This window comes from Lampetra planeri, chromosome 24 (assembly GCF_965212315.1).
Source record: "Lampetra planeri chromosome 24, kcLamPlan1.2.h2, whole genome shotgun sequence".
Lineage (NCBI taxonomy): Eukaryota > Metazoa > Chordata > Hyperoartia > Petromyzontiformes > Petromyzontidae > Lampetra > Lampetra planeri.
Genome location: NC_136130.1, coordinates 8756527 through 8781739, shown reverse-complemented (window position 1 = coordinate 8781739; position 25213 = coordinate 8756527). Strand labels below are relative to the sequence as shown.

At 49.1% G+C, this 25213-nt stretch overlaps 1 protein-coding gene across 6 annotated transcripts in view; it reads left to right on the top strand.

Moving 5' to 3' along the window:
* The window catches only part of LOC144726724 (receptor-type tyrosine-protein phosphatase delta-like), a 341659-nt gene that overhangs the window by 209819 nt on the left and 106627 nt on the right, over positions 1-25213 (top strand). For 3 of the 6 annotated variants that reach the window (XM_078605563.1, XM_078605562.1, XM_078605561.1), the window contains exons 6-7: positions 7991-8008; positions 15544-15654. In XM_078605563.1, coding sequence (XP_078461689.1) covers positions 7991-8008; positions 15544-15654 — 129 coding nt within the window. The remainder of the gene's footprint in view (positions 1-7990; positions 8009-15543; positions 15655-25213) is intronic. The other 3 variants (XM_078605566.1, XM_078605565.1, XM_078605564.1) reach the window with 1 other exon arrangement.

Here is a 25213-nt window from a genome sequence, read left to right as displayed (position 1 = left end):
CGCGGCTCTCTCGCTCTCTCGCTCGTCGCCTCGCCCGTGGGCGCTCGCGCTTGTGATCTCACAGGTGAAGGGCTCGATGGGCTCCGTGCGCTCACTCGAAGGGGTGGTCGGAAATCCGCGCGAGTGACCGTCCCGTTGCGTTTGGGCGCCGCGGTGGCGGGATGTTAACTAACCTCGCCGGGTATGCAGGAGGTCCGGGGTTAGATCCTGACCCTGACTCCTGCATATCTGGAGTTTGCACGTCTCTCTCACCGTAGGGACGCGGATTTTTCCTTTGGTTTTTCTCTACACATTTCGAAACGTGCGTTTCGAGGATTTGGCTTCTGTACATTTCCACGCGATAAGCCACTTCGTTGGCCTATGATTTGTGGTTAGGTCACTTCTGAAAAAGAGCTACATAGCTCAGTGTGCCTTAGCTGGTGAAATAAATTTGTTTTGTTTATAGTTTAGAAAGCTGCACACGTTCATCAGTAACACTTGCCCTCAAGAAGGGAGACAAAAATTTGTATCTAATTGGTGACTTAATCTGTAATGGTAGAAGAGAGATCTTCAGGGCTTCGATATTGACGAATGCGTTGCGTTTTTAATTGTTTGTGAGTGCATACCACTGCCAAATGCTTTTATCACGAATATTTTTTTCACCTTGTTTCGTGATGACAAACAAAAAAACGTGAGGCTCGTGACAACTTGCCTGTTGCTGCACTTGAATGCATTTGGTATTTATTCGTCGTGCCACGGTATCTAGTTTCGTACATAACCGAGCGCACTTAAAAAATAAACCAACGTTACTTATGTAGAAATTTGCATTGTGACGCGTGCATTACACCTGGACGGGTGAACGCATGTCCTATGGCAAGCGACTTAGCAGCTCTGGGATAGGACTGCTTGGTTTACTTACACATGGCATGGTGAGCAGAAACGCGATGGTTGGCTTTCACGCTCCTGGGATGGTGCATCGTCCTAATTATCTCCGTTCGTTTCACTACGTTTGTGTTGCCAAAACGGTTGTTATGACAGCGTCACGTCTCCACCTTCGCATCTATCGAGTACAGTGCATGCATATGCGCGTGTGTATGTGTGTGTGTTTCAGTGTTTAAGTCGTGGTTTCGTGGTAATGAATTGAAGGTGGAGGGGTTACCAGCCCCTCGCACCCGTCCAGAGCCCCCGTTTAGCCACTGTGGTGGTGCACTTGGCCTGGCACAAGCGTCGTGGTGACGTCACCGCCACTTAGTAGCGAATGGCGGTTGTTGTTGTTGTTGTTGTGTTTGAGTGTGGAGTGGTAGTGGAGAGGTTGGCGCGCTGCGCTACGAACCCGGCGACCCGAGTTCGATTCCCGCTCATGACCGTGAACAGTGAGGAATATCTGAGCTGGTCCCGGGCCTCCCCTAGGTCGACTCAGACTCGAAATATGTCCTCGCCAACAGCGCTTTCCCCCCAGAGTCTCTCAGAGGTTATACATGGGATCGTTGAGTTTGCATGCATCTGTGAAGTCACTTGTTCCTGCATGCGGTGCATTACCGTGTTGGACGTATGTTTACATGCGTGGGCATGCGCAGGACGCGTGTGCGCAATTGTTATAAAAATGTCGCACGCTCTCTGAACATGCGGTCGCAACGCCAATATTTTTCCCACTGGCCTTGCGAGGGTGTTAATGCATTGTTTACTGTGGGTGTTCAGCCTGAATAACATGTCAAACTTGAATCCGACCATTGGCACCGTTGCATGAGCAGTGGCAAGGCTGCATGATTAACTCCTAACTTTTTTGGAGGATCCAGAGATTCTTCCCTAATGATTGTGAGGCAAACACGTAGTATTTTTCCACTCTGATAAGTGAATAATGTAACAAACGAATGTGGGCAAGGGTTGGTATATGTGCAAGCGTTGGTTTCTTTTTTTTAATAGAGCCCTCACAGTCATTAAGTCAATTTTCATCTCGTACATTTTTTTATGAGGCAACTTGACAACCTAATTATACCTTCCATACAAATTCTTGTCAAAATATGTCTCCTCGTTCAAGTAAAATGAAATTTGAAAATGTATTAAAAAAAACATTGATACTAATTTAGAAATTGATTGCTATAAATCATAATTAATCTGGTTTGTGAGGTGAATATGACTGGGAGAGATCATTTAGACATCAGCTGTGCGTGTGTTGCCATGAGCACGGTGGGTTACGTACGGTGAAAAAGAAATGTCAACACGCATACACACATTTTACTGGCATTACCTCCACGGATTCGGTGGTGACGTGGCCTGACTATAGTGTGCTTGTCGATTGCTGCGGAAGTTTTTTTAGGTTTAATGCCCCATTAATACGGTGGTTGTGTTACCCATAAAACACTCTGCTTCACGGTGGGCTGCAGACATCCCATGACGTTATTCCTAAAGAGTAGGCCATTTTTGTTGTGCTGGTGTCACGGTGTACATCTATATACATAAATATACCAAATTTCGATTATTTTTTTCCATTCAAGATTGCACTCAGAAAGATCGCCCCCCCCATCCTCTCCGAAACTACAGCGCACTGTCTGTGACACGCACCGCTCTTAATTTGAGCCACGCGTCAATGCTACCCGTCACACAACAAGCACTCTGTGCAAGGCGCGCAAATCATCCATCGGTTTATCAATTGCAATGAATCCTTGCGCTCACGATAACGCGCATCGAAATTTCGCACACGCGATTAATTACTACCAATGTAATAAAGGTCGTGGAAGCGACTTCTGGAATCCGGTCTTTATTTGTCTTTCGTTCACAACACTCCCATCTTACTCCTTCACGCTGCTGACAGACAGCGTGAGAGAGAGAGAGCGAGAGAGAGACACGCGCGGCCACGTGGCAGCCTGGACCCCGCTCCAGCGTGGCCTCACCCTCCGTTCGTTCCACATCTCAATGAATCATTGTGCTCACGATAACACGCATCGAAATTTCGCACAAGCGATTCATTATTATTTGCAATTCCTCGCAGGTGTCTGCAAACGACTTTCGTGTTACAAGATTAAAGTGTGAAAATCAAATGTCTAACAAAATAACGTCTTGTTGCATTGATCTGCAACCCCCCGAATCGTAGTACTGTAATAGTTAATTGAACACTTGAATCAAGGCCCCGGCGGGGAGAGGTAGGACCAGATGGTAAATTGTCACATGCCTGCTCTGTTGTACACATTTGTTTATGTGCCCAGACGGGCATGCCCGTTTTTACTGAACCTTTCAGATAGTGTGTGCTCCTGTTCAAGTGAGCGTTGACGTGCGGTGCTCATCTCCCGTTCACAGCCACGAATTGGCGGTGGAAATTCCATATTTCCACGGCGGGGTAATGTCTATCCGTCGGACAGCCACCGTTGACTCTCCCCACGAGATGGTACTTATTTTATCGACCCTCGAGTGACGATCAGCTGAGTGGTGAAGCTCCAACCATGCTTTGAACGTGCAACCTTCCAGTGGCACGATGCTCCCTCTAACCGCTGAGCCGATGTAGACGAGCATGATCTGAGCCCTGACTCAATCCGCATCCGTGTAATCACGATGCAACTGTCACATCTTAACACTTTTTGGCAGCGCAAAATGAAGCGCTTCCTAGGAACGCCACTGGACGAGTTACTTTTCATTATCACAGTCTCATAGGGTTTTATATATATATATCTGGATGCATGATGAAATTAAATTAGAAATTTTATTGAGTTTTTCGGAAAAAAATAGCACCGAAGTGCTATGTTTCACCAACATTATTGCAATAAAGTTGAATTATCAGTAACACTCGTGTTGGAAACTTTGAACGTAATTAAGGTGGAAGGCTTTGTTATTAATTTGCTTATTTACTGGGGCAACTAATCCTATAATTTACATCGTCGTCATAATATGTTTGGCAAAATTTACACAGCTCGCATGCAGGAAGGCCCTTATTGCTTCATGTAATGAAATATTTGTAAATTGTGGGTTCATCATTCTGGAAAATGTGTCCACAGTCCTGGCAGTCTCATGCCGGCCATCACCGGGTAATTCAGTTTGCCAAGCAGCGGGTAGATATGCGGCCTTAGTTGTCCGCTCGTATGTACAGGACATTCACGATTGTAACTATTTAATTTTTTTAAATTACATTTTTCAAAATTTTACCTCGAAGGTGCTATGGGGTGTCATCATATGAATCCAACATAGTAGGGGGGGGGGGGCAGCACTTTCCCAGCCAATCTGGCCCACTGGGGGAAATGTTCATTGTGTGCCAGTCGAGCCAATATTTTAATCCCCGAATCTAGAATGGAAGCCAATTAAGTGCAGAGCGAAGTCGTCGCTGTCTTGATTGACACCGGTAAATAAGACACACGTAATATAAACCATACAACACAGAAGTATACACATTAATGACGTACTGGAACATTCACGTCATGTTGGTTGTGTGTGTGTGAGCGAGCCTAACTATAACATACTGTTATTATGCAATATATGCAATAAATACATCAGCGAAAAATTGTATACGCGATAAAAATCCATTACTATAGGCACGCGATTTGCATATAAAATATTCTGTACTGTCGATCGTGTGTACTGGATATGAAAAAGCGTGCGTGAGAAAATTAATGGTGTGGAAGCGGACTTGATTTATTTCTTTAATAGAGGCGGCATATCATTCCCCAACTAATATCTATATATTGCATAATTATTTAAATACATACATCAGATTGACTAATGTGAATGAATACTTCCCCGGCTTGCTTTCGACGAGTAATTTTTAATGTTTGCAATGCCTTAATGTTTCACTCCCACCCGTCCTCTCCTCCCCCCTCCTCCACGTCCCCCCCCCCCCCCCCCCAGGTCATATATCTGTCGTGGAGGCTTGCGGTTTGACGCGTTTCTTAATTGCGAGTAATTTCTGCAGGCCTGTAATACATTGTGTGCTGTTTCTTTCTCCCTCTCGTTGCGGGTCTTGTGTTAAAAACAACAAAAAAACCAAACCCCTTCCCCCAGAACCCCTGAGTGGTAAGTGCACGAGGGTCGGAGAGCGTTCGTGCGGTGTTCGGCTTGCATGGCATGCGCAACAGCACCGTGGCCGTTTGCCCTGTCCAGAGCCCTCCGCGCCCGCTGGCTTCTCCCCAACGAAGCATTGCCCAGCGGTCACAGCGGAGGGACGCTGACATGGACCCCCACCCCCTCCCTCCCTCCCTCCAGCTACGGTGACTGCAGAGAGGAAGTCCAAGCGATGGCTATTTTTATGGTAGATTCGTGGATAAACAAAACTAAAAAAAACAGACGCTTTCCCAAACGCCGCAGCCCCCGCATCTAAGATGCTGATAACCGGGCCGTGTCATGGGCGTGGGCAGAAGAATGAGAGGGGATAGCTCACGGTAGCCGAAGGGTGGACAAGTTCGTGTCAGTGCGTTCGTCTTAAGCCAACACAAAACTGGGATGTTAAATGTCCTCGGGGAAGACCGACGGAATCCTCAGGGCAGCTACATGGGGGGGGGGAGGCGGCGGGGGGGAAGAGGATGATTGCCAGGAGGAAAAATTCCAAAGATAGTTGGCAACTCTAGGTGGTGGGAGGGTGCAGGTGTCCGAGCGATGCGCAGAGCTAATTTAATTAAACATAAATCCCCCCCCCCTCTCCCGCACTTGTCATTTTAAACCGGTGTGTGAAAGCTCGTTAAAACCACAACACGTTTGAGTCATTCGTGGGGAGTTATCGTTTGCGGAGAGCGGTCCGGTGCTCGTGCCTGCTCGTGGTGACGTCACCGCGGTGAGTTCCCGTCCCATTGCTCTCTGGCGCTGCGTATCTGCGAGCCGCCACGTTCGGCGGGACGTCCGACGTTTTTCTCTCGACGTGCTCGGAGCTTCCGCGGGCACAGAATTTCCGGTCGTTTTCCCAGGAAGCTCCCGAAGCGTCGGACGTCGTGCTGAATAACACGCGTCACAGACCCGATGACGTGCCCGCACGACACGGCCGCAGCAACGCAAACTCGCTTTCTAATTGGCCATGGGTGTGCATAGAATTGAGGCTGGTGAATCAGTTAGCGGTTGGGGAAGAGCTTCAATGTGATCAAGGTCGTGGAACTGCACCCTGAACTCCCCCCCCCCCCCGTCCTTCTCCCGTGAGCGGCATCTGGAATCCCCTCCACCACTGCTGAGACTCGCGACAAGCCCCCTGATTACTCCTGGAAAGAGCTGCTTTCGTAACGTTGCATCGTATGGTCTATACACGTGTTTTTGTACATGCTATATATACACACACACACACAACTGCGGGGCTGCTAAAGCCACGTGAATGATCTTTGTTTGCGACGTACATTATCGGTGTAAAAGAAATAAGTGAAGTGTCCTCCCTGTGTACGTGTGGGTGTTGGAATGCTGCTGCTGCTGCTGCACAAGGAAACCCAATGTGTACAAATGTGCATCGACGAACGCACGTTGCGTGTACGAGCACTCGAGCATGTAATCGTTTCACCCCCCGTGAGACTGCGAGCGCACGAGCAGTCGGACGCACGTGCATGCCGTGCTGCAATGCAAGCGGGCACTTGTGCATGTGCACCACCACCACCACAGGGCGTGTTCCCCTGGACACGTGAGCATGCTGCCGGCAGATAGGGCGCCGCAAGAGCGACGGTGCGCCGCGGACGTCGTGGGCGCGCGTGACCTCCCGCTCGCACCGCGGCGTGCACGCGCACACACGCGCACACACACGCACGCGCGCACGCGCGCACACGCACGCGCGCGCGCACTCAGGATGCGCAGGCACACGAACGGACACTGCGCTCTGGCGGGCTCCACAGCCCCCAGGCTAATACTGCCGACGCTCTTGCTGACCGACTGGCAGTGGTGATGTGAAGACATGGAAAATGGGGACGATGATGGTGATGATGATGGGCACAGAGAAGTCGCAATTGGTGCACCACATGATACGGCGGACGGGCATCGATGTCTGCAATCGCAATGTAAAACTCCATCGGTGGGATAATTACAAAGCTATTTTTTGTTTGAGGTCAGGTGTTAAAGTCTGGTAAAAAGACGTGAACCAGGGTGAGGTCTGGTGGCACCAATGGCATTCCCCGCCTCAGATTAGCACGGTTGTCCACGCACGGTGCGAAAGAAGTTCAACGTACATACATACGTACATTGGCAGTGACGATTACTTATTTAATGTAAACTTAAATGCCCGTCTGCCCAGCCACCCTGAGAGGCTGCCCCTAAATGGGGGACAACATTTAAGGTATCTTATGGGGGCCACATGAGGTTACACTTCGCTCCAGGTAGCCCTATATAATCACCACTGCTCATTAGGATAAGAAGAATATGCTGTAAGGATGATGTTCGCTCCACCGCGATGTATATACAAACAACAACAACAACCGCCATTCGCCACTAAGTGGCGGTGACGTCACCACGACGCCTGTGCCAGGCCATGTGCACTTTGAGGCCACGCGAAGTGTCGAACGCGCACGCAACACGCTGGCCAGAGGCGCTCAATCTGTCACACAGCACACCGAGCAGTGAGTGCGTGGGGCTCGCCAACCCCTGAGCAATGTCCTGCCTCTCCCTCTGATTTGCTCAGGTCAACTCTCCGAAAAGCATCAATCCCTCCCCACCTTGTCATCCCGCGTCCCAAGTGCAGTGCCTCCTACTGCTAGCGCCGCTCCTTCCTCCGACACGAGCTGGCCTCCCTCCCTGCTCGTGCGATCCCAGCGCCAAAGAAACCCCACGCCGCACTCACCACCCCGGCTCCTAACCAGCGTCCCTTTGCTGTGCGCTCCCCCAGTGTTCGTGCGTTCCAGGCCGAAGCATTTTCCCCGCGTTATCCTAATGGATCTTCACGATTGCGCCTGACCGTGTTGCTTTTTTAATATATATATATCTTTTTTATTTCCCATCGTTTTTGCATGAGGGATGATTGGGTCGCTGTTGCCTGCTGCCTGTGTGCATGGGAGTTATGTCCGGCTGGTGTCTCCGTGGCTCTAACCCTGCACTCTGTTTTTTTCCTTCTCTCGCACGCTGGCCCCCGTTGCAGGCTCCACGCCAATACGAGGTGAGAACTGTAACCACCTGCGCGCACACGCACAGTGACATGTACTGTGACATGCACAAAGACACATATCCGCCTGTGCAGTCTTTAACAGACTGTTGGGGTAAGTGCTGCGAGCGAGTACCTATGAAGGCTGACACGGCACAAGACTGGCCGGGTGGCCAACACCACGCGCCGGCCGCCTTTGTCTCCCCAGTGCTGATGTTTATACACCGCACCAGGCACTCATTTAAGGCTGAGTCGACCAAGGGCAGGCTTCAGGACTGTTTCAAATGTCTGGCAAAATTATTGGCGGTGAGCAGGAATCGAACTCGGGTCGCCGGGTTCGTATCGCAGTGCGCTAACCGCGGGACTGCCGCGCGCACACACTCACATGCATACACTCACATGCACACACTCACACGCACACACTCACACGCGCGCACACACTCACACGCACACACTCACGCGCACACACTCACACGCGCGCACACACTCACACGCACACACTCACACGCACACACTCACACACACTCACACGCACACACTCACACGCGCGCACACACTCACACGCACACACTCACACGCACACACTCACACACTCACACGCACACACTCACACGCGCACACATTCACACGCGCGCACGCACACACTCACACGCGCGCACACACTCACACGCGCGCACTCACACGTACGTGCGCACACACTCACATGCACACACTCACACTCGCACGCGCGCACACAATCGCACGCAGGCACACACACTCACGCGCGCACGCACTTGTATCCGCGCCTGGCGACAGCCTAGAAGGAATTATTGTAAACTTTAAATACGTGTGTCCTCCGCTTACTTTACTACAAACCCAACAAATCCCACGCCCCACTAAATGTATCGATGTTAATAATTCATAATAATAAATCCACGTTGTGGTTGTTATTTATTTTTTTGGTGCTATCTCACGGTAGATGTTTTTTGTTCTCCCTCGTCCTGTGCGCTTTGGGCGGAGGAGGAAGGAGAGAGAGATGATTTGGATGCAGAAGTGAAAGTCATTTGCATGACGGCGTGTGGGAACTTGCAATTGCACCGCAGCCTTGGAGGGGAAGGGGGGTCGGGGGTGGGGTGGGGTGGGGGTCATCCGAGGCAAAGATGCAATATCTTCGGCACTCTCCGAAACAACTGGAGTTATCTTTTCCTTTTTTCCTCCACACACACGCACGCACGCACGCAGATGTTGTTAAATGGAAAATCTCCGGGGCTTTTTTTTTCCGGCGGTCTCAAAAAAAAAAACTTGACAACAAAATAAAACCCCCACGAGGAGCGCAGGCGACCAACGGCACGTCCGAGATTGCCAACCAGAGGCCCTGCTGAACGCGGTGCGGTTTCTCCTCTGAAAAACGACGCGAGAGAATTGCGGAGCAGCGTCAGAGTAATCGCGCGCACCTTCCCTCCAAAGCGTCCCCGCGTTCCGCCGTGTGCTCGTGTGAGCCTTGCCCTGGGTAGGGCGCGTGTACAACGACGCGCGCTCACCCAAGTGTGCTCCCTCTTCGGAGTCCATCCCTACCCGGTTGTGTGCTTGTGTGCGCGTGCGTCGTGGGGAGCGGCGGCGCAGTGGTTAGCGCGCTTCGCTACGAACCCGACGGCTCAAGTCCGATTCCCTCCCACGGCCAACACCGGAGATGATTCTCAGAACCGGTTTTGGGCCTCCCCTAGGTCCACTCAGCCTCAAATCAGTACCTGGTGCGGTGTGTTAAACATTGCCACTGGGCGAGACAAAGGTGGCCGAGCGTGGTGCTGGCCACCCCACCGCCTTTTGCGCCGTGCCGGCCTTCATAGGTACACGCTAACAGCACTTGCCCCAACAGTCTGCTGAGGCTGTACGGGGGATCTTTATGTGCGTGTGCGCGTGCGTGAGTGTGCGCGTGCGTGAGTGTGCGTGTGAATTGTGTGCTTCCAAGTCTGTGTTGTAATACCTCCTCCGGCTGTGTGCATGTGTCCCCGTGACGTATTGCTCGGCGCTCTCCACCGACACAGGGGGGTGCATGAAAAGCCTCGTTCAGGCGAGCCCGGTGGGTACGCGGCGGCGCGCGGGGCTGCTACGTGCTCGAGTGCGTACGCACATCTGCCTAAGTGCATGTGAGCGTGCGTGAGTGGCCGCAATTTCCTATGCGTGTGTTAATATGCATCCTCAACCCGGGTCTCGCAGGCACTCGGCCACTCTGAGTTTGTAGCCACCGGAGTTTCCCTCCCCGTGGACTCAAATAAACCACGATAAGAGCACGGACCAAAAGCGAAAGGAGAGGAGGAGGAGGGGGGAATAGAACGCATAATTTTTTTTTGGGTTGTTGCAAAGCGTTTTTTTTTTTTGCGCAATTAACGCTCCCACGTGCACGCCCATGTAAGCCAGAAGTCTCGCTCGCGAGAGTAAATGAGGGAGAACAGAAACGCCGCTGTCTCATCCACCACCTTTCTCCTTTTTCCGCGCTCTCCCTATCCAACTCCCCGCTTCCATGCACTGCTCCAGCGGCTACTCCCACCCTGCACCCACCCACCCCCCGCCACCGCCACGGCATTATCAATCCTCCCCCATGACGCTCAAGTGAATTTTCTCCGTCTTGAGTGAGGAATTTTTAAAGTGGGTCAGCGCGCCCCCATGAATAGTAATAGCCCGCCGGTTAATTTCCTACACGCAAGCCGAGATGGTTTGATAAAATGCATCAAATTAACCCTCGAACAGGGGCCTGATATGTTTTTGTTTTCCCCATTCCAGCGGAGTGCCAGAGAGAGTGAGAGAGTCGTTAAGTCGTTTGCATCGGACGGCGGTGTTGGGGAACGGGGCTAGGGGCTGCGTCTCTAAAGATTCCAGTGTACAAATAAATGGTCGAGATCTGCCGATTGAGAGCTGCCTCTGCGTGGGACCCGGCTCCTGATTATTCTATTGTCCCACGAGTGAATCATAATTCCCTTTCATATTCCGAGCGTGCCGCTGATGTACAGATAACCGTTTATTATTTAAAACCTCCTTCCCACCCCCCACCCCGCCACCAAGCAGCTTTGTTTTGACGGATATTGTGCCCCCTAAGTTTTCCGCGTGCATTGAGAGACCTGTTCGAAAATTTGTAAGTCAAATACACGCTATCCTACCATGAATCTCCGACGTCTAATAAATTTGGGGGATGCAACTGATATGCAAATGTGGTGTCTTTAATGGCGAAAAACAATCTGAGCTCACGGTGCTGTTGGCAGGAGCGACCATTGGACTTGGGGAGAGCGTGGGGGAGAGCGTGGGGGAGAGCGTGGGGAGAGCAGGGGGAGAGCGTGGGGGAGAGCGTGGGGAGAGCGTGGGGGAGAGCGTGGGGAGAGCAGGGGGAGATTTTGGGGAGAGTTGGTGGTGTACAGCAGCGACAGCGGGGTTGATTTACCTCCGACACAAAGCGATGGCTGGGTGGGTGCATGCATCCTTTTGGTAACGGCTTGGTCATTTGTAAGATGTTTTGCCCCCTATTTCACGGATTTGTGTGGGGGGGGGGGGTGAGCTTAGGAACACGGGGGGCGAGTGCTTTTCCTCCTCTCTGCCGGTCAAGGATCGATGAGGTAGGCAGCGAGGGTAGTGGCTCGAAAGCCACCATCTCTCCTCTCGCTGGCCGCTCGCCTTCCCACGTTTTCACTCCCTGCGTAATTGTCACCGTCGTATTAAACGAAGCGTGGTGCAGTCAGCCAACGGCGCTGCCCGAAGTCGTCAACACTTTGTCGGTCGCTGCTCGCCCACCTCATGGCTCCAAATCTCTCCCCCCCCCCACCCCACTCAGGCTCTGTGTGCTGCAGCTTACAGCCATACACAGCCAGGCATATGAATTTTGGCAATTAAAAAAATATTAATTCTGAATGTCGGCACGCTCCTTCCATCTCCTTCACCCTCGCCGCCTCTTTTCTGCTTCCCCCGACTTTGTATTTTATTCTGCTCTCCTTCATTCTCCTCTTTATGTCTTCAATACCCTTCCCCACTCCACCACCACCACCACGACTCTCACATCTCTTCATTGCTGCCTCCTTCTGCCAGTCACCCCCATCTCCACGTGCGTTTCTTTCGCTGCCCTCGCTTGACATTTTACAGCGATGCGGGCAGCTCCGTGATTCTCTCCCCGTCTGTGTTCTTAGTGCTTTAAAAGTCGTTCTTGTTTTTATTTGTTTATTTTTTTTTATTTCGCGACGCTCTGGGGACTCGGGTGGTGCAGAGTTCAGGAAAAGCTGCTACCCCGTGCTGACATTTTGGCAGCAGCAGCAGCAGCAGCAGCAAAAAAAAGATACACGATGCACTAGGAGTAGAATTTCAGCCTTAATTCCACATCTGTTTACTCGCAGCAAACACAAAAACAAGTGTTATGTTCATTGCTAAAAAATATATATATATGTCTCGAGCACATTTAGTTGACTGTTACATTTGTACAAACACTTACCAGCTTGTACATCGGTTAATGATTTGTCGATGCACCTATCGGGATGTACATACATCTATGTAACTAAAACATCTATGTTATTCAAATCTTGGGAATGTGCTTCTGAGTAACCATCCATGAGTCTTTACTCGTACTTGGGGAGACGTGCAAATGGGTAGTGACCTATGAACCTATCAGCCTGAAATCAGTCCGAAACCAAACCTCTCACCATCCCATACTGACCAGCATGTGAAAGATGATCAAACAGCCTCCACCTTGGGGCGCCCCGGTGGCGAGATGTTAACTACCTCGCCTGGTATACAGGAGATCATGACACCTGCTTTATATTTGGAGTTTGCATGTCCTGTGCTCGTGTGGATTTTTCTCCAGGTACTTCAATTTTTCCCCTCCACATTCAGAATATTGCATTCAGAGTGTTTGGCTGCTATACACTTCCACACGACGATAAGCCGCTTCGTTAAAGCTATCATTTGTGGCCAAGTCGCTTCTGAAAAAGAGCTCTACAGCTCAGTGAGCGTTACCTGGTAACATCAAAATTGTAGTAATAGTCATGACCGTCGTGATGTGGGGAGTCCTTCATCTGGCAGTGGATTAACAACAGTCTGTAAAGTACAATTCAGTAATTTATATAATCTGTTATTCACTGATATCCCAAGCCTGAATGTCATATGTACCGTATTGCAAGGTTCAATTGTTTTTTTCCTTCGTTATTGAGTGACATTTTTGATTCACGTATTACTTTTCACTCGCACACAAGCCGTGATTTCTCCACTATTGGACAAAGGCCTCTCCAAGGCTTCGCCGTCTGTCAAGCTTCCACGATGCTGTCGTTAATCTTCCTCCTTGCATTGTCAGCCGATCTCATTGTTCTATCTGTTCAGTGCGTGTCTTGTTGCGCGCAATCCCTCCTTTTGCTTCCATTCCGTGACCAGCCCTGGACCGTTTTACGAGGTCGCGCTCATTGCACACAAAAGCGCTCGCCACAAGTGAACCACAATTAGCTTGCTCATCTCGTCAAGGATCATCAACCATCACGCAAAACTGCGGTCATCCTCTTAGCGGTTTCTTGTCTAGCCATCGAACAAAGATGGTCACTGCATGGCACGCTTTCAGATGCGCTTTTGTGGCCGTCTGGAACGCTCTTCCTTCCAATGTTAGGAAGCCACTGTCGCTATGCACTTTTAAATCTAGATTGAAAACTCATTACTTTAGAACTGCTTTTTTGTGATTTAGTTTGTTGTCCTTCCCCCACACCTCCGATTGGCACGGTTGGCTACGTATGGCGTGAAAGAAATTCAACATACATCCATACATCAGTCATTTATTCTAGTGACGTGCCCTGCCAAAGCCCGCTTGCATTTCTCAACCGTCAATACGATCTATATTCTTGGTTCTTTCGGTAAAGTCACGTAGAAGGGAAATAATAAAGTAGTAAAAATATGAAACAATTATTATTTTATTATTTCCCTTCTACGCGACTTTACCGAAAGAACCAAGAATATGAATCCCTGGAGTCACGAAAGCTTTAAACCGTCAATACGACGTCTCCAACTGATGTGTTTCTGTAATCCAGGTGTTGCTGCTTGTGTCTCTCAGTGCAATTCACAGCATGCACGTCTCCACGCATCTTTATTTATTCGTCAGCTTTTTTCTCTCTTGCCATTTTTCTCTTTCATCATTGACATTTTTTCTAATCCGTATATCAAGAGCGGGTCATGTGTGTATGCTCCGAAAAAAAGATTACTGCAGTAATTTTTTTTTTCGTTCGTATCCAGTTGAGAGCCCATCGAAGCTGCAAGTCTCTCTTTCGAGGGAGACACGGGGTCACGGAATGGTAAACAGCTTAACAATAACGGCAAGATAAAAAAAATCACAATTTCAAAACGGAATGAAAGTCTGAGACACCCAAAAAATACAATTATATCAGTCATAAATATTGAACTCATCAGCGTGTACAAGCAAGATGGAGCCTATTGATGAAGGGAGACATCACAAGCATTTACATTCAGATCATGCAAGCTATGGACCCAGTTTATTACAGACAAACTATGGAGAGGGAACTCTTTCAATGTAAGAGAGGCTAAGTATGTGTAATTTTTTTTTTCAATGTGACTTGTGTCTGTACGTGTGTGTTTGTATGCATGCATGTATGTGTGTGTCACTGTGGGGAGCGGTAGTACAGCGGTCAGCACACCGCACTACGAACCGGGTCTGCCGAGTTCGTTGTCCGCTCATGACCAACACCAGTGACCGGTCCTGGGCCTCCCCTAGGTCTACTCAGCCTCAAACGAGTACCTGGTGCGGTGTGTAAACATCGTCGCTGGGGAGAAAAAGGCGGCCGGGCATGGTGCTGGCCACCCACCCCCCCCCCTCGTGTGCCGTGTTTGCCTTCGTAGATGCTCGCTAACAGCACTTGCCCCAACAGCATGTGTAGGCTACACGGCGATTATTTGTCCTTTGTGTGTTGTTGTTGCGGGTGCAATGGTGATACAGAGGTCAGGGCACCGCGTTCTCAAACCAAAGACCTCGCTTCGAGTCCTGGCCATGTCTTCGCATCAGCGGCGCGGGTGATTTGTGGACATCTGATCAAGTTCTGGGCCTCCCCTAGGTTGAATCGGCCTTCGATTAATCGCTGTCGCGGTGTGCGAACGTGAACAGTGCCAAACTGCTGGCCACAATCACCCTACCCTTTGGTTCTTTCGGTAAAGTCACGTGGGTAGAAAAAAAGATATAAAAAAAAATCACGACGTTTCGATCGCAACACAAGCGGAAAAAATATAATCCAGCAGTAGAACTGCTGAACCAGTGAAGACGACCGCTTGTGTTGCGATCGAAACGTCGTGATATTTTTTTTTTTGTTTTATTTTATTTTTCTACCCACGTGACTTTACCGAAAGAACCAAAGAGTATGGATTCCTGCAGTCACGAAAGCTTCAAATCGGTCACAACCACCCTCTCGTGCTCCCCGCTCAGCCTCGCTGTGTGCTCACTGACAGCCCCCCCCCCCCTGGCCCCCCCAACAGTCGACGAAACCACTTGACGCGGAGAACGTCTTTCACTTCTGTCCGTGCGTGCGTGTGCGTGCACCCTGCATATACTACAGGAGCCCTACAGATCGACAACAGCCAGGAGATGGACCAGGGCAAGTACGAATGCGTGGCGAGTAACAGCGTGGGAACTCGCTACTCGGCACCCGCCAACCTCTTCGTGAAAGGTACGGTGTCAGATGGGGGGGGGGGGGGGCAGCCACACCACTTGCACAGCCACACGACCCCCTGCCACTCATCGCCTCCTCCCCACCACCCCCGCCCCAGAAGTCTCCCCGCTCACAACCGCCACTCCATGACCTCTTGGCTATTCCCCTGTGCACTACACTTCACCCCCTCACCTCCCCCCCCCCCTCATCATTCCCCCACCACTCTTTCCCACTCCGTGCCTCTCCCTGCATCCCTCCCACTCGTCCTCTCCGGGACCTTGTTGTTCTCGGAGCGCGCACCCCGTTGCTTAGCCTCCGATGGTGGCTCGAGTTTTGCCGCGCCCAAAGATTCACGCTGGGGTGCTCGTAAAGCGGCGGTGCCATGGAGTTCCCCCCCCCCCCGCGCCCACTCGCGGGCCACTTCGTACGCTGCAATGCTCACATCTGCGCACGCATATTGCCGTTGTGCTCCACAGTGTCATCTATTGGAAATCTGCGAGGCCTACGAGACAGCTGTGAGCAAGAGCTCGCTAGCTCGTCGAGTTTCCACCGGTATAAATCAATTATCTGATGTTGATTTCGATACACGGGTGTGCCCGCCGCGTTCCAGCTAACGGGGCTGTGCGGCACCGCGCCCTTGTCGTGCCGCGTGTTCGCTCGGCGCGGTGTTCCGGCGTCCCACTCCGCGTGCTTTGGAGCTCCTTCAAATCCTTTTCCTGCGCTGAAGAAGCCCCCGACAAGGGGAGCGAAACGTCGCCTCCGCAGCGCCACGCAACACGCGACGCCACCCGGAAACGCATCGGAGTGCTCTGCAGCACAGCAGTTGAGACCGACGTGGTTTTGTTGTTCCGTCGTTATGAAACCGATGCCTTTTAACGGCCAAGTAGATTCTTCCATGCGTAACCGCCTACCCATTTTCAATCGTGCGCACACGGTTTTAGAAGCCACGTGTCGTCACTTTTTTGTTTGTTATCCGTGCGGAGTTGTAAACCCAGTGCTCTGTGTGTACTTGAATAAACCCTGGCGCTCATAGCTCTCCGGTTGCGTTTTTGGGTTTGGACCGTGTGTTGTTCGGTGAGAAACCACACGCCGTTCATCCCAAAAACACCGATTGGGAGAGCTGTACGGCAAAGCCAAGTAGTGTGTACACTCCAGCGCTCAGGTGAAGCGCGCATTAGAAATGCTTTCAGTAGTCGCAGTTATCACTCGGAGGACGCCACTGACCACTGGCATCAATCGGTAGGATCTTTTTGTCATGATATATGGGACCAGATTCACATCGTGATGAAATGCCTTCGTGACTTGTCCCTCTGTGGGCAATGGGAGACATGGGCACGTGTTTTTTTTTTAATCGGATGAAATATTTCCTGATGAGTACTTGTTTGAATGACTACCTGTGAATGCCAGGTAGTTGTAGGTATGAGCTATAAAGTGACCAGACAATAACCGTGCAAAGAAAGATTCTTGAATCCATCTGTAAAATCCTCGAGTGTTACTTTACTCGCATGGCAAATGCGATGTCTCCGGGTAATTGATCGCTCCTCCTACATGCCAAACACTCGTTAGTGCAATTGCCCAAAAACGTCATGATTCTCAACCCCGCTGAAAATCAAGTCTCGAGGCCCAAGCGAGTTTTTTGCTTGTGGGGTTCATGAAAGCCATTGCAATTGTTCAGAGCTGCCGATGGCACTTTAACGATATTGGAACAAACTAAGTTCTGTGTGGTGGGGGGAAGTGATTTGAGTTCTGCATCGTGCGGCGTGTCCAGCTCACGGCCCTTGCTGCGAGGCCCGGACCCTTGGAGCCACCGGCTTAGCAAAACCGGCACCTTATCAGGCAGGAGGGGAGTGGGGGCGGTGCGGGGAAGGCCCCTACGGATGACGGGGAAATTCCTGAAGTTCTCCAGGGCAGGTTATCAGCCAGTGAGCAGAGACAGCCGTCCCAGCTTCATTTATCTGATGGAAAGTATTTTTCGCGAGTTAGATCAGTTTTTTTTTTGTCGGGGTGGGGGGGGGGCAGGCGAGGGTGGGGGGGGGGCTCTCTGGGGGGGGGCTTTTTTTGTCTAAATCCTTCGGTGCAATCATAAAATGAAGCTGCCGGCAGCAAAGGAAGTGTGCAGCAGCGCTTGGCCATCAAGGTTGGGAGAAGGCGTTTTTTTCCCCTTCTGTTTTTCCTCCCTTCGCCTTATCTGCCGAGACTGAAGGGCTGAAGCCCGAACCCCCGCCCCCACCACCACCACCGCAGCAGCAGCAGCAGCAGAGTTAGCCATTCTCAGTGTGAAGCACCTTCTTGCCGTCTTAGTTCTGCGAAGATACACCGAGGACCACTTTGCCGAGGCGCAGGAAGAAGCCGATTGAGTGTCGCTATCCTTTAGACAAATCGTACGGCTTGCTTTTTTTTTCCCACGCTGGCTTTTCCAGAGGAATTGGTGTTTTTATTTTGATGAGAGTTTCTTCGCTTGGTTTTATTATGTTACTTATGCACTGTTTTTACGCGTGCGTCGTTACAACTCATTGGTAAATAACACCCTCAAACTTGAGGACTCCAGAGCTTGGACAATTGTTGGTGCCGCGTCATCCCGTGGCTGCCTTCCTGCTTTCTCCGAGTCATTCTCTCTGTCTGTTTTGACGAGAGACAGTGAATACTGTGCAGTGTTGCTACAAGTTGAAATTAGTACAATTTAATTATTATTATTATTAGCATAATCATAGCAGGACCACAATGCATGGTGATTTTTTATGTGCTGGAGATGATGGAATCTTAACCCCCGTAGCCCCATGTGCAGAATCATAGGCAACACTAAAATGGCTTGAATGGACTCCAGTCACGCCAGGTTTTCATGAGATACAGGTGTTGAACGGGTCATTTTTTTGTTCACTCATCTCTGCACATGCCCCTTCTAAGTAGTAGAGGTAAGACTTGAGTGCCGTGTGATGGACCCGGACACGGCACGGTCGATAAATTGTGTTCTGATGATGAGGTCGGTTGGATTCCTGGCGTTCCCGCGCACGGATGTGCCCTGCGCGAGTGACGTCAGGTGACACGGCACATGCGCCTCACGTGTAAATAATGTGATACTAAACCAGTGGTTTCTCCAGCCCGTCGAGTGCAATTAGCACCGCCACGTTTCCTGAACGTATGGGGAAACACGTTGAAGTGTCGTAGCAATTACGATTAACTTTGCCATCATTTTTCCAATTTTCATCATAGCAATTCTGGTTCTGGCACGGCCTCTTGAGAATTGCACGGACAGCAAAAATAACCGATGTCTTGCATCTTTCAGGAGCTTCACGTGAAGAGTGGCTTGAGGGAAGATGGGTTTCTGGGGACTTGCGGCGTGTGAAAGTTTTGCCGGTGGCATGGCGCCGGTTTTTTGATTGCAGGTGTGGCCGAGGGTAAATGGGGCTGAGGACGTTCGATGATCTGAAAGAGTGGACGATTTGGTGGGACGTATGTCCGGCTGAAGCAATGGGCACAGTGTAGAGGTGACCCGAGAAAGTGAGACTCAGGAAACGCACGCTACCACAGCCTCCAATCCTCCAGATAATGGATGGAGGTATGGAATTAATAAGTGAATAAAAAAGACATTTGTTTTTTTTTTCCTGTACTTTTTAAATCCACTTCTAGATGCTAATTTGACAGCCCACTGCATTAATTAAGACATATCCACGCTATATGTGCTATAGTGGGGGTGGGGGAGGGGGGATGACCATACTTCGCCACGCTTGTCATTGCATGTTGGTAAGGGGGAGGGGGAGGCCGGGTTCAATTCAAATGCCGCTCGCAAGTGATATTGACCATGGCCGGGAATCGAACGGCGCTCGCCGCATTCGTAGCACCGTGCGCGCTCTGGCTGCTTGAACCTTCTCTCCACCCCATTGACTCCGCTGATTGTAATCAATGTGGTCATAATTACAGCAGCAAAGTTAATAACGTAAATAATAGTCGTAAAGTTGATGATAATAATAACAGAGTTGTGGGTGTGTAAAAGTGAATTGCAAACGTAATTAGAAACACAAATCAATCGGCCTGCAGGTCTGGCTGCCTTCCTGCGTTCACGAGGCTGACTCCGGACTGCATCGGCTAAGCTTTGAGATGGCAGCTGAATTTCACCCATGGCCATTTCATGGATTCGCCTATTGAATATCGAATAATTTATTGCGGATCGTTATTTTTTTTTTGTTCGGAAGCTTTTCGTGACATAAAACAGGCGACTTTATTCGCTGCTGAGCCGTATGCTCACTTCCTGCCGCGCGGCTCCATACAAGGTCAAACATCGCACGTCGCTACGATCAAATTCTCATTTCACAAGCGAAGCAGCGTTAAACCTCGTTAGCAGTTGGATGGATTGGTGATCATCGAGGCTCTGGTCGTGAGGTGTGGTGTGTAGCACCGCATCATAGGTATGGGATTTCTCCAGCCTCTCTGTTTCTTCCCGTCGGCAAACACTCATGAAAGAAAACATCAAATAAACATCTCAATTGTGGGAACCAGCCTAAAAGCACTATCGAGACTTGGCGATGCTCTCCCATGTAAATAAAGGGCATTATGATTATTATTGCAGATGGGGAGCTTGCCGAACTGCAATCGACAGGCAAAGCAGAAGAATACAAGGTCATGAGGTTAAATTGCAAAATGAATACTGCAACTGGGTTCTTATGGATTTTTCTATTCAACCTGTGCGAATATAGAGGGCCGTGTATTCCTTTGACGGACAGTTTTCCTGCTGTCAAGCCTTGACCACTTTTACTTTCTGTTTATGTGTGGCTGTATTTTTGTTGTTGTTGTTTTTGCCTTTTTATCCTTGCCGCACTATCAACGTAAAGACAGAGCGAGGGGTATTATTTTCTGTCGCATTCAAACCATGACAGCAAAGTTGTGAATCGCAAACCCACAGAAGTAGGCAGAACATGATTCACCTCACTGGCGATTTGATGAATTGTCATGATTCAGGCCAGTAATGTGAGTTAATAATCGATTATAATTTTGATGAATTTCAAATATCTCGTTTGTATTGCTTCTTTTTGTTCTGCTTCGATGGTCCGGTGTTTGCTCCCTGATATTCATCATCATTATCATCATCAGCCATGGTTAATATACTGCTGGATGAAGGCCTCCCCAAGCCTTCACAATGTCCCATAATCCTGAGATAATAATCCACCTAGTCATAATAATAATAGTTCAATTTGTAACGCGCGCAAATTTGCAGACGTAGTGGCCGCAACTCAGAGGCGCGGAGCCAAGCTCAGAGTCGCTCGAAAGCACGTGGTTGTAGAGGTGAGTTTTTAAGTGTCTCTTGAAGGAGGCGATTGAGGTGATGCTGCGAATGTGCAGAAGGATATCGTTCCAGACTGTTGGGGCTGCCACTGAGAAGCGGCGCATAGACACGTGACCATCCTGGATCTTGGTATCAAGAGGAGGTCGTGAGTCGCGCTGCGCAGGCATTTGCCGTGTGCCGAGCTGCAAGTTGTCAATAATGAAGAAAGGTATGGCGGGCAGGCGGATATGAAGGCATTGTGGCAGAGGCAGGCGGTCTTGTATGTGACCCTACTGGCGATGGGTAGTATCTGTGCACATGATCTATTTAAATAAATTGTACATGCTTAACTCTCCAAAGCATCATTCGTCACATGTAAAGCAATACTCATCGATTTAAACAGATTCCTCGTTGAATTCCGACATGGAAGATGACTCTCCACCGCCGTAATTATCACATCTACCAGAATTAACACTCATGGGCTGTTCGTACGAGTGACAAGTTTTCCCTTGGTGTTTTCACATATATATATAATCCCAAGTTACTGTGCTGAGATGATGAAAGTCACTGCACAAGTAAATATGGTTTGACCACAGGTGGGCTTATCTGGGATTAAACCCATGATCTCAGCAGTGCTGGCTCTGTGCTTTGATGTGGGCATAGTCCACAAACCCTGGAACAAAGTTGTTGGAACTTTGTTACGTAGTGTGAGATGGCTTGGTACGGTGTTAAAGATGTTGAACATACATACAAGAAGGGAGCTTGGGCAGAACACACCGTGACTCAACGGGATGATTGCTGGTGGTCGAGACCACCAATGGAGTGTCAGCCAAACGAAGGAATGCGTCCGAGAGGACGCCAACTGCCGAGATGCAGTAATGAAATGAGCTTGTTCGCAAGAGGCAAAACTATACACTTTATGTGCCTAGTTTTACACACCATTATGCCCATCTAGCAGTCATATAGGTATGTCTGTCTACGAGTTTGGTATAGTAATGTTATTGGTATAGTTTAACACGTAGGCTTTTGCGACCAATATTATTCATAATCAACGTTTTTGGGTTTAGATCGCGTTATTTATAAATGTGTCGTAACCCTCCACCACCCGACACGGCCAATCTGCGAATAAAGCAGTACAATGTCACACATGACTTTCTGAAGACTGGTATTGGCGGACATATGAAACGGTCAGACATGTGAACACCTATAGATAATGACAGATACAACATCCATAAACACGACTAAGTGTGGGCGGTTAATTGGTCGGAGCGGCTATGGCGACCTTCGACTGGACCTACGACTGTGCCCGATGCATTACTGTGTGCTGGGGAAGTGACGCTCAAGTGCTGAAATAAGGGTTAAATTGTCGAGAAGTTGTCCATAGTACTCACTGCTGCATGGCGCTTTCCATTCAGCACCAAGTCGGCTTTGGGCCAGGACTCCTCGCTTCTTATCTCCCCTCCCCCCGACAAACTTTGTTCCTCAAAATATATTTCAGATTTTCTACTTCTCTGGATTTTCGGTTTTTTTTAGGTCACCGCTCTTTCATGCATCCATCGGCTATGTGGGCTTCTTTGTTACTTAAAAAAAAACTATTTACCCTGGCGGCTGTGCGCATACATTGACACAGGGCCAGTTTTATAAATAAAGTACAACCTCCATTACCTGCACATAGATTAATCATAAAGTGTATTAGGCATGCTGCTTTTGGATTCCCTACACTAAATGTTGGGAATACAAATGTGGGCGAGATTTTAACTACTTCGCATCGGCTTAATCCAAACCCTGACGCCTATATATTTTGAGTTTGCATGTTTTTCCCGTGGTCGTGTGGATTTCTCTCTGGGTTTTCCCTCCAAATTTCGAAACATGCGTTTGAAGTCTTAAGCTGCTATAAATTCCCACGTGATGATAAACCACTTCGTTGAGCTATCATTTGTAGCCATGTGGCTTCTGGAAAAGAGATACATAGCTCAGTGGGTCTTCCCTGGTAATATAAAAAATTGATTAGTTTTTAGTTGAGTACAAAAAATATGCGTTAAATTATACATGTATTACATGTATGTTGCTATAATTCAGACACGGTTAAAGTTCAGCGATAAAACATAATATCCCGAAATACTTTTTAGACAAAGGAATGCTGAGATGAACCAGAACAAGACAATTTCCTTGGGGCTGTAACTTTGCGTGCACTGCGCTGCTGCAAAGCCATTGTCGAGTAGTAGCAACGTTGTGTTTCAACGAACCCTCGGGCAGCCCAGCGCGAGCGAGTGCTGGCGTGCGCGCTCCCTTAATGGGGCAAGTTTTCCCCAAGTGACATCTCCACTTAAAACCTCACTCTGAAGTGCCGTGCAGGGAAAATACAATCACTGCTTAAAGCACTCATCAGGGTTCAGAAGGGAGTGCATCGTCACAGTTTCTTGGGTAGCTGCAATCCACGAGTTGCCACTGCTGCATGTCATGGGGAAATACAGCGATTTCTGTGCACGTGGAGGCGGCCAGGTGACCAGAGGGTTGATCTGGCACCAGTCAGGGCCTGAGTTTGAATCCAGGTCCGTGAGTCATACTAAGTTCATGGTCTCAGCCTGATCACCAATGGCTGCACCTGTACACACAAAAATTGCATGAAGTCTGGTGCTGCGCTTAATTTGGCTTAACCTTTTGCTCTGAGAAGAAAACATTAGTTTGGCTGCCATGCAAAGGACTTTACTCGATGTAGCAGAGCAGGTGTGACATTTCTTCCCTCTGCTGTGTCAACTAGAGGTCACTTGAAGGGATATCTTGGTAGATAGCTCTGTGGCACATGCTTCCGTGGGATATTATCTATGGTGGATAGGGTGGCACACATCTGAATGGATAATGCATCTCATGATGTGCTGTCCCAGAACACATCGGGGATAATAATACAAAAAACTATCGGCAAAAATATTAAGCAAGAAATAATAATAATAAAAACAAAAACAAACCCCTGACTCTAATGTCTGTGCTTTCGAGAGAATGGATCTTTAATGATTTACATGATCACCACATTTTTATTTTTATCGGTTCCCGATATGGTAGTCATTATATAGTGTCGTGTATACCCAGCTACTTAATGTTAATAGCTCAGATTATTGGAGAGTGTATTGAGTACATTGATTATATTGATGTAGTTTATACCTAGTTTTTTCACATCGGTTTATTGTATGGTAGTAGGATAGAAGCAGTTATTTAGCGTCAATATGCTAAATTCTTCTTAGGTTTTTTCGGTAAAGTCACGTAGAAAGTAAAATAAAATAAAAACAAAAATCACGACGTTTCGGAGGCAACACAAGTCTCCGTCATCAGGTGGGACCGTCACAGCCAGATTAGCTGTATCAAGTGAGGCAATGATTCAAGATGTAATCCCTTAAAAGCGAGTTAAGGGGGGAGGGAGAGGGAGGGGGGAGCTCATCACGAGAGGGAGGTGGGGCGAGGCCAAAAGGGTGGGCGATGGACGTGGAAGCGCTTGTGCGCAAGCGGCCAATGCTAAATTCCTCTGTTGATATGTAAACTCCTTTGTCAAGGCACTCTGCTCCTCCCACCCAGCTTAAATACGCTGCCAAGCTTAGCAGTGTTTCATTAGGACGCTGTCTTTCCGACAGCTCTGTTCTTCACCTGAGGACGGCTGCTTGTGTTGTGGCCGAAACGTTGTGAGAATTGTATTATGTTTCATTTTTTTTTATTTCCCTTCCACGTGACTTTACCGAAAGATCCAAGAATATGAATCCCTGCAGCCACGAAAACTTTATATCGAAATGATCACCACAGCCGTGGAAACTCCCTCGCCCTTCACACGGAGTGGAGGAGCCACAACTTTTGGAAGTAAATCAGCAAACACGCCTTATTACTCTGATCTAGCGATCGTGCCACACTCGTATGAATGATGTGGCCGTAAAAAAAATGAAAGTCGCATTGAAGCGAATTAAATTAAATCGATATTGCCGAGCCAGCTTCTCTGCTTCTCGTTTCGCAGCAGGGTGCATGATGGCATAGCCATGATGTTCCTGTGATACTTGGCGAAAGTGTTGCAATATATTGCAACCCTCGGTACATGTCCCTCGATCTAAATCTGGCGCCTGTATCGCCGTTTCTGTTCAAATACCCCGTTGGTGAAAATGTAATTTAGATATAAATAAAAATTACTAACAAAAACATGCACACGCCAGGCATGCGTGCGTGTGTGTGTGTGTGCTTTTTTGTGAAGCGGTGTGCAAGAAAGATAAAGGTGCATCCCTGCAATTGCTTGTCAACGCCACTGCTGGTGGAAGGACCTCCGTTAGAGGGAGCTCGAGAGAGTAT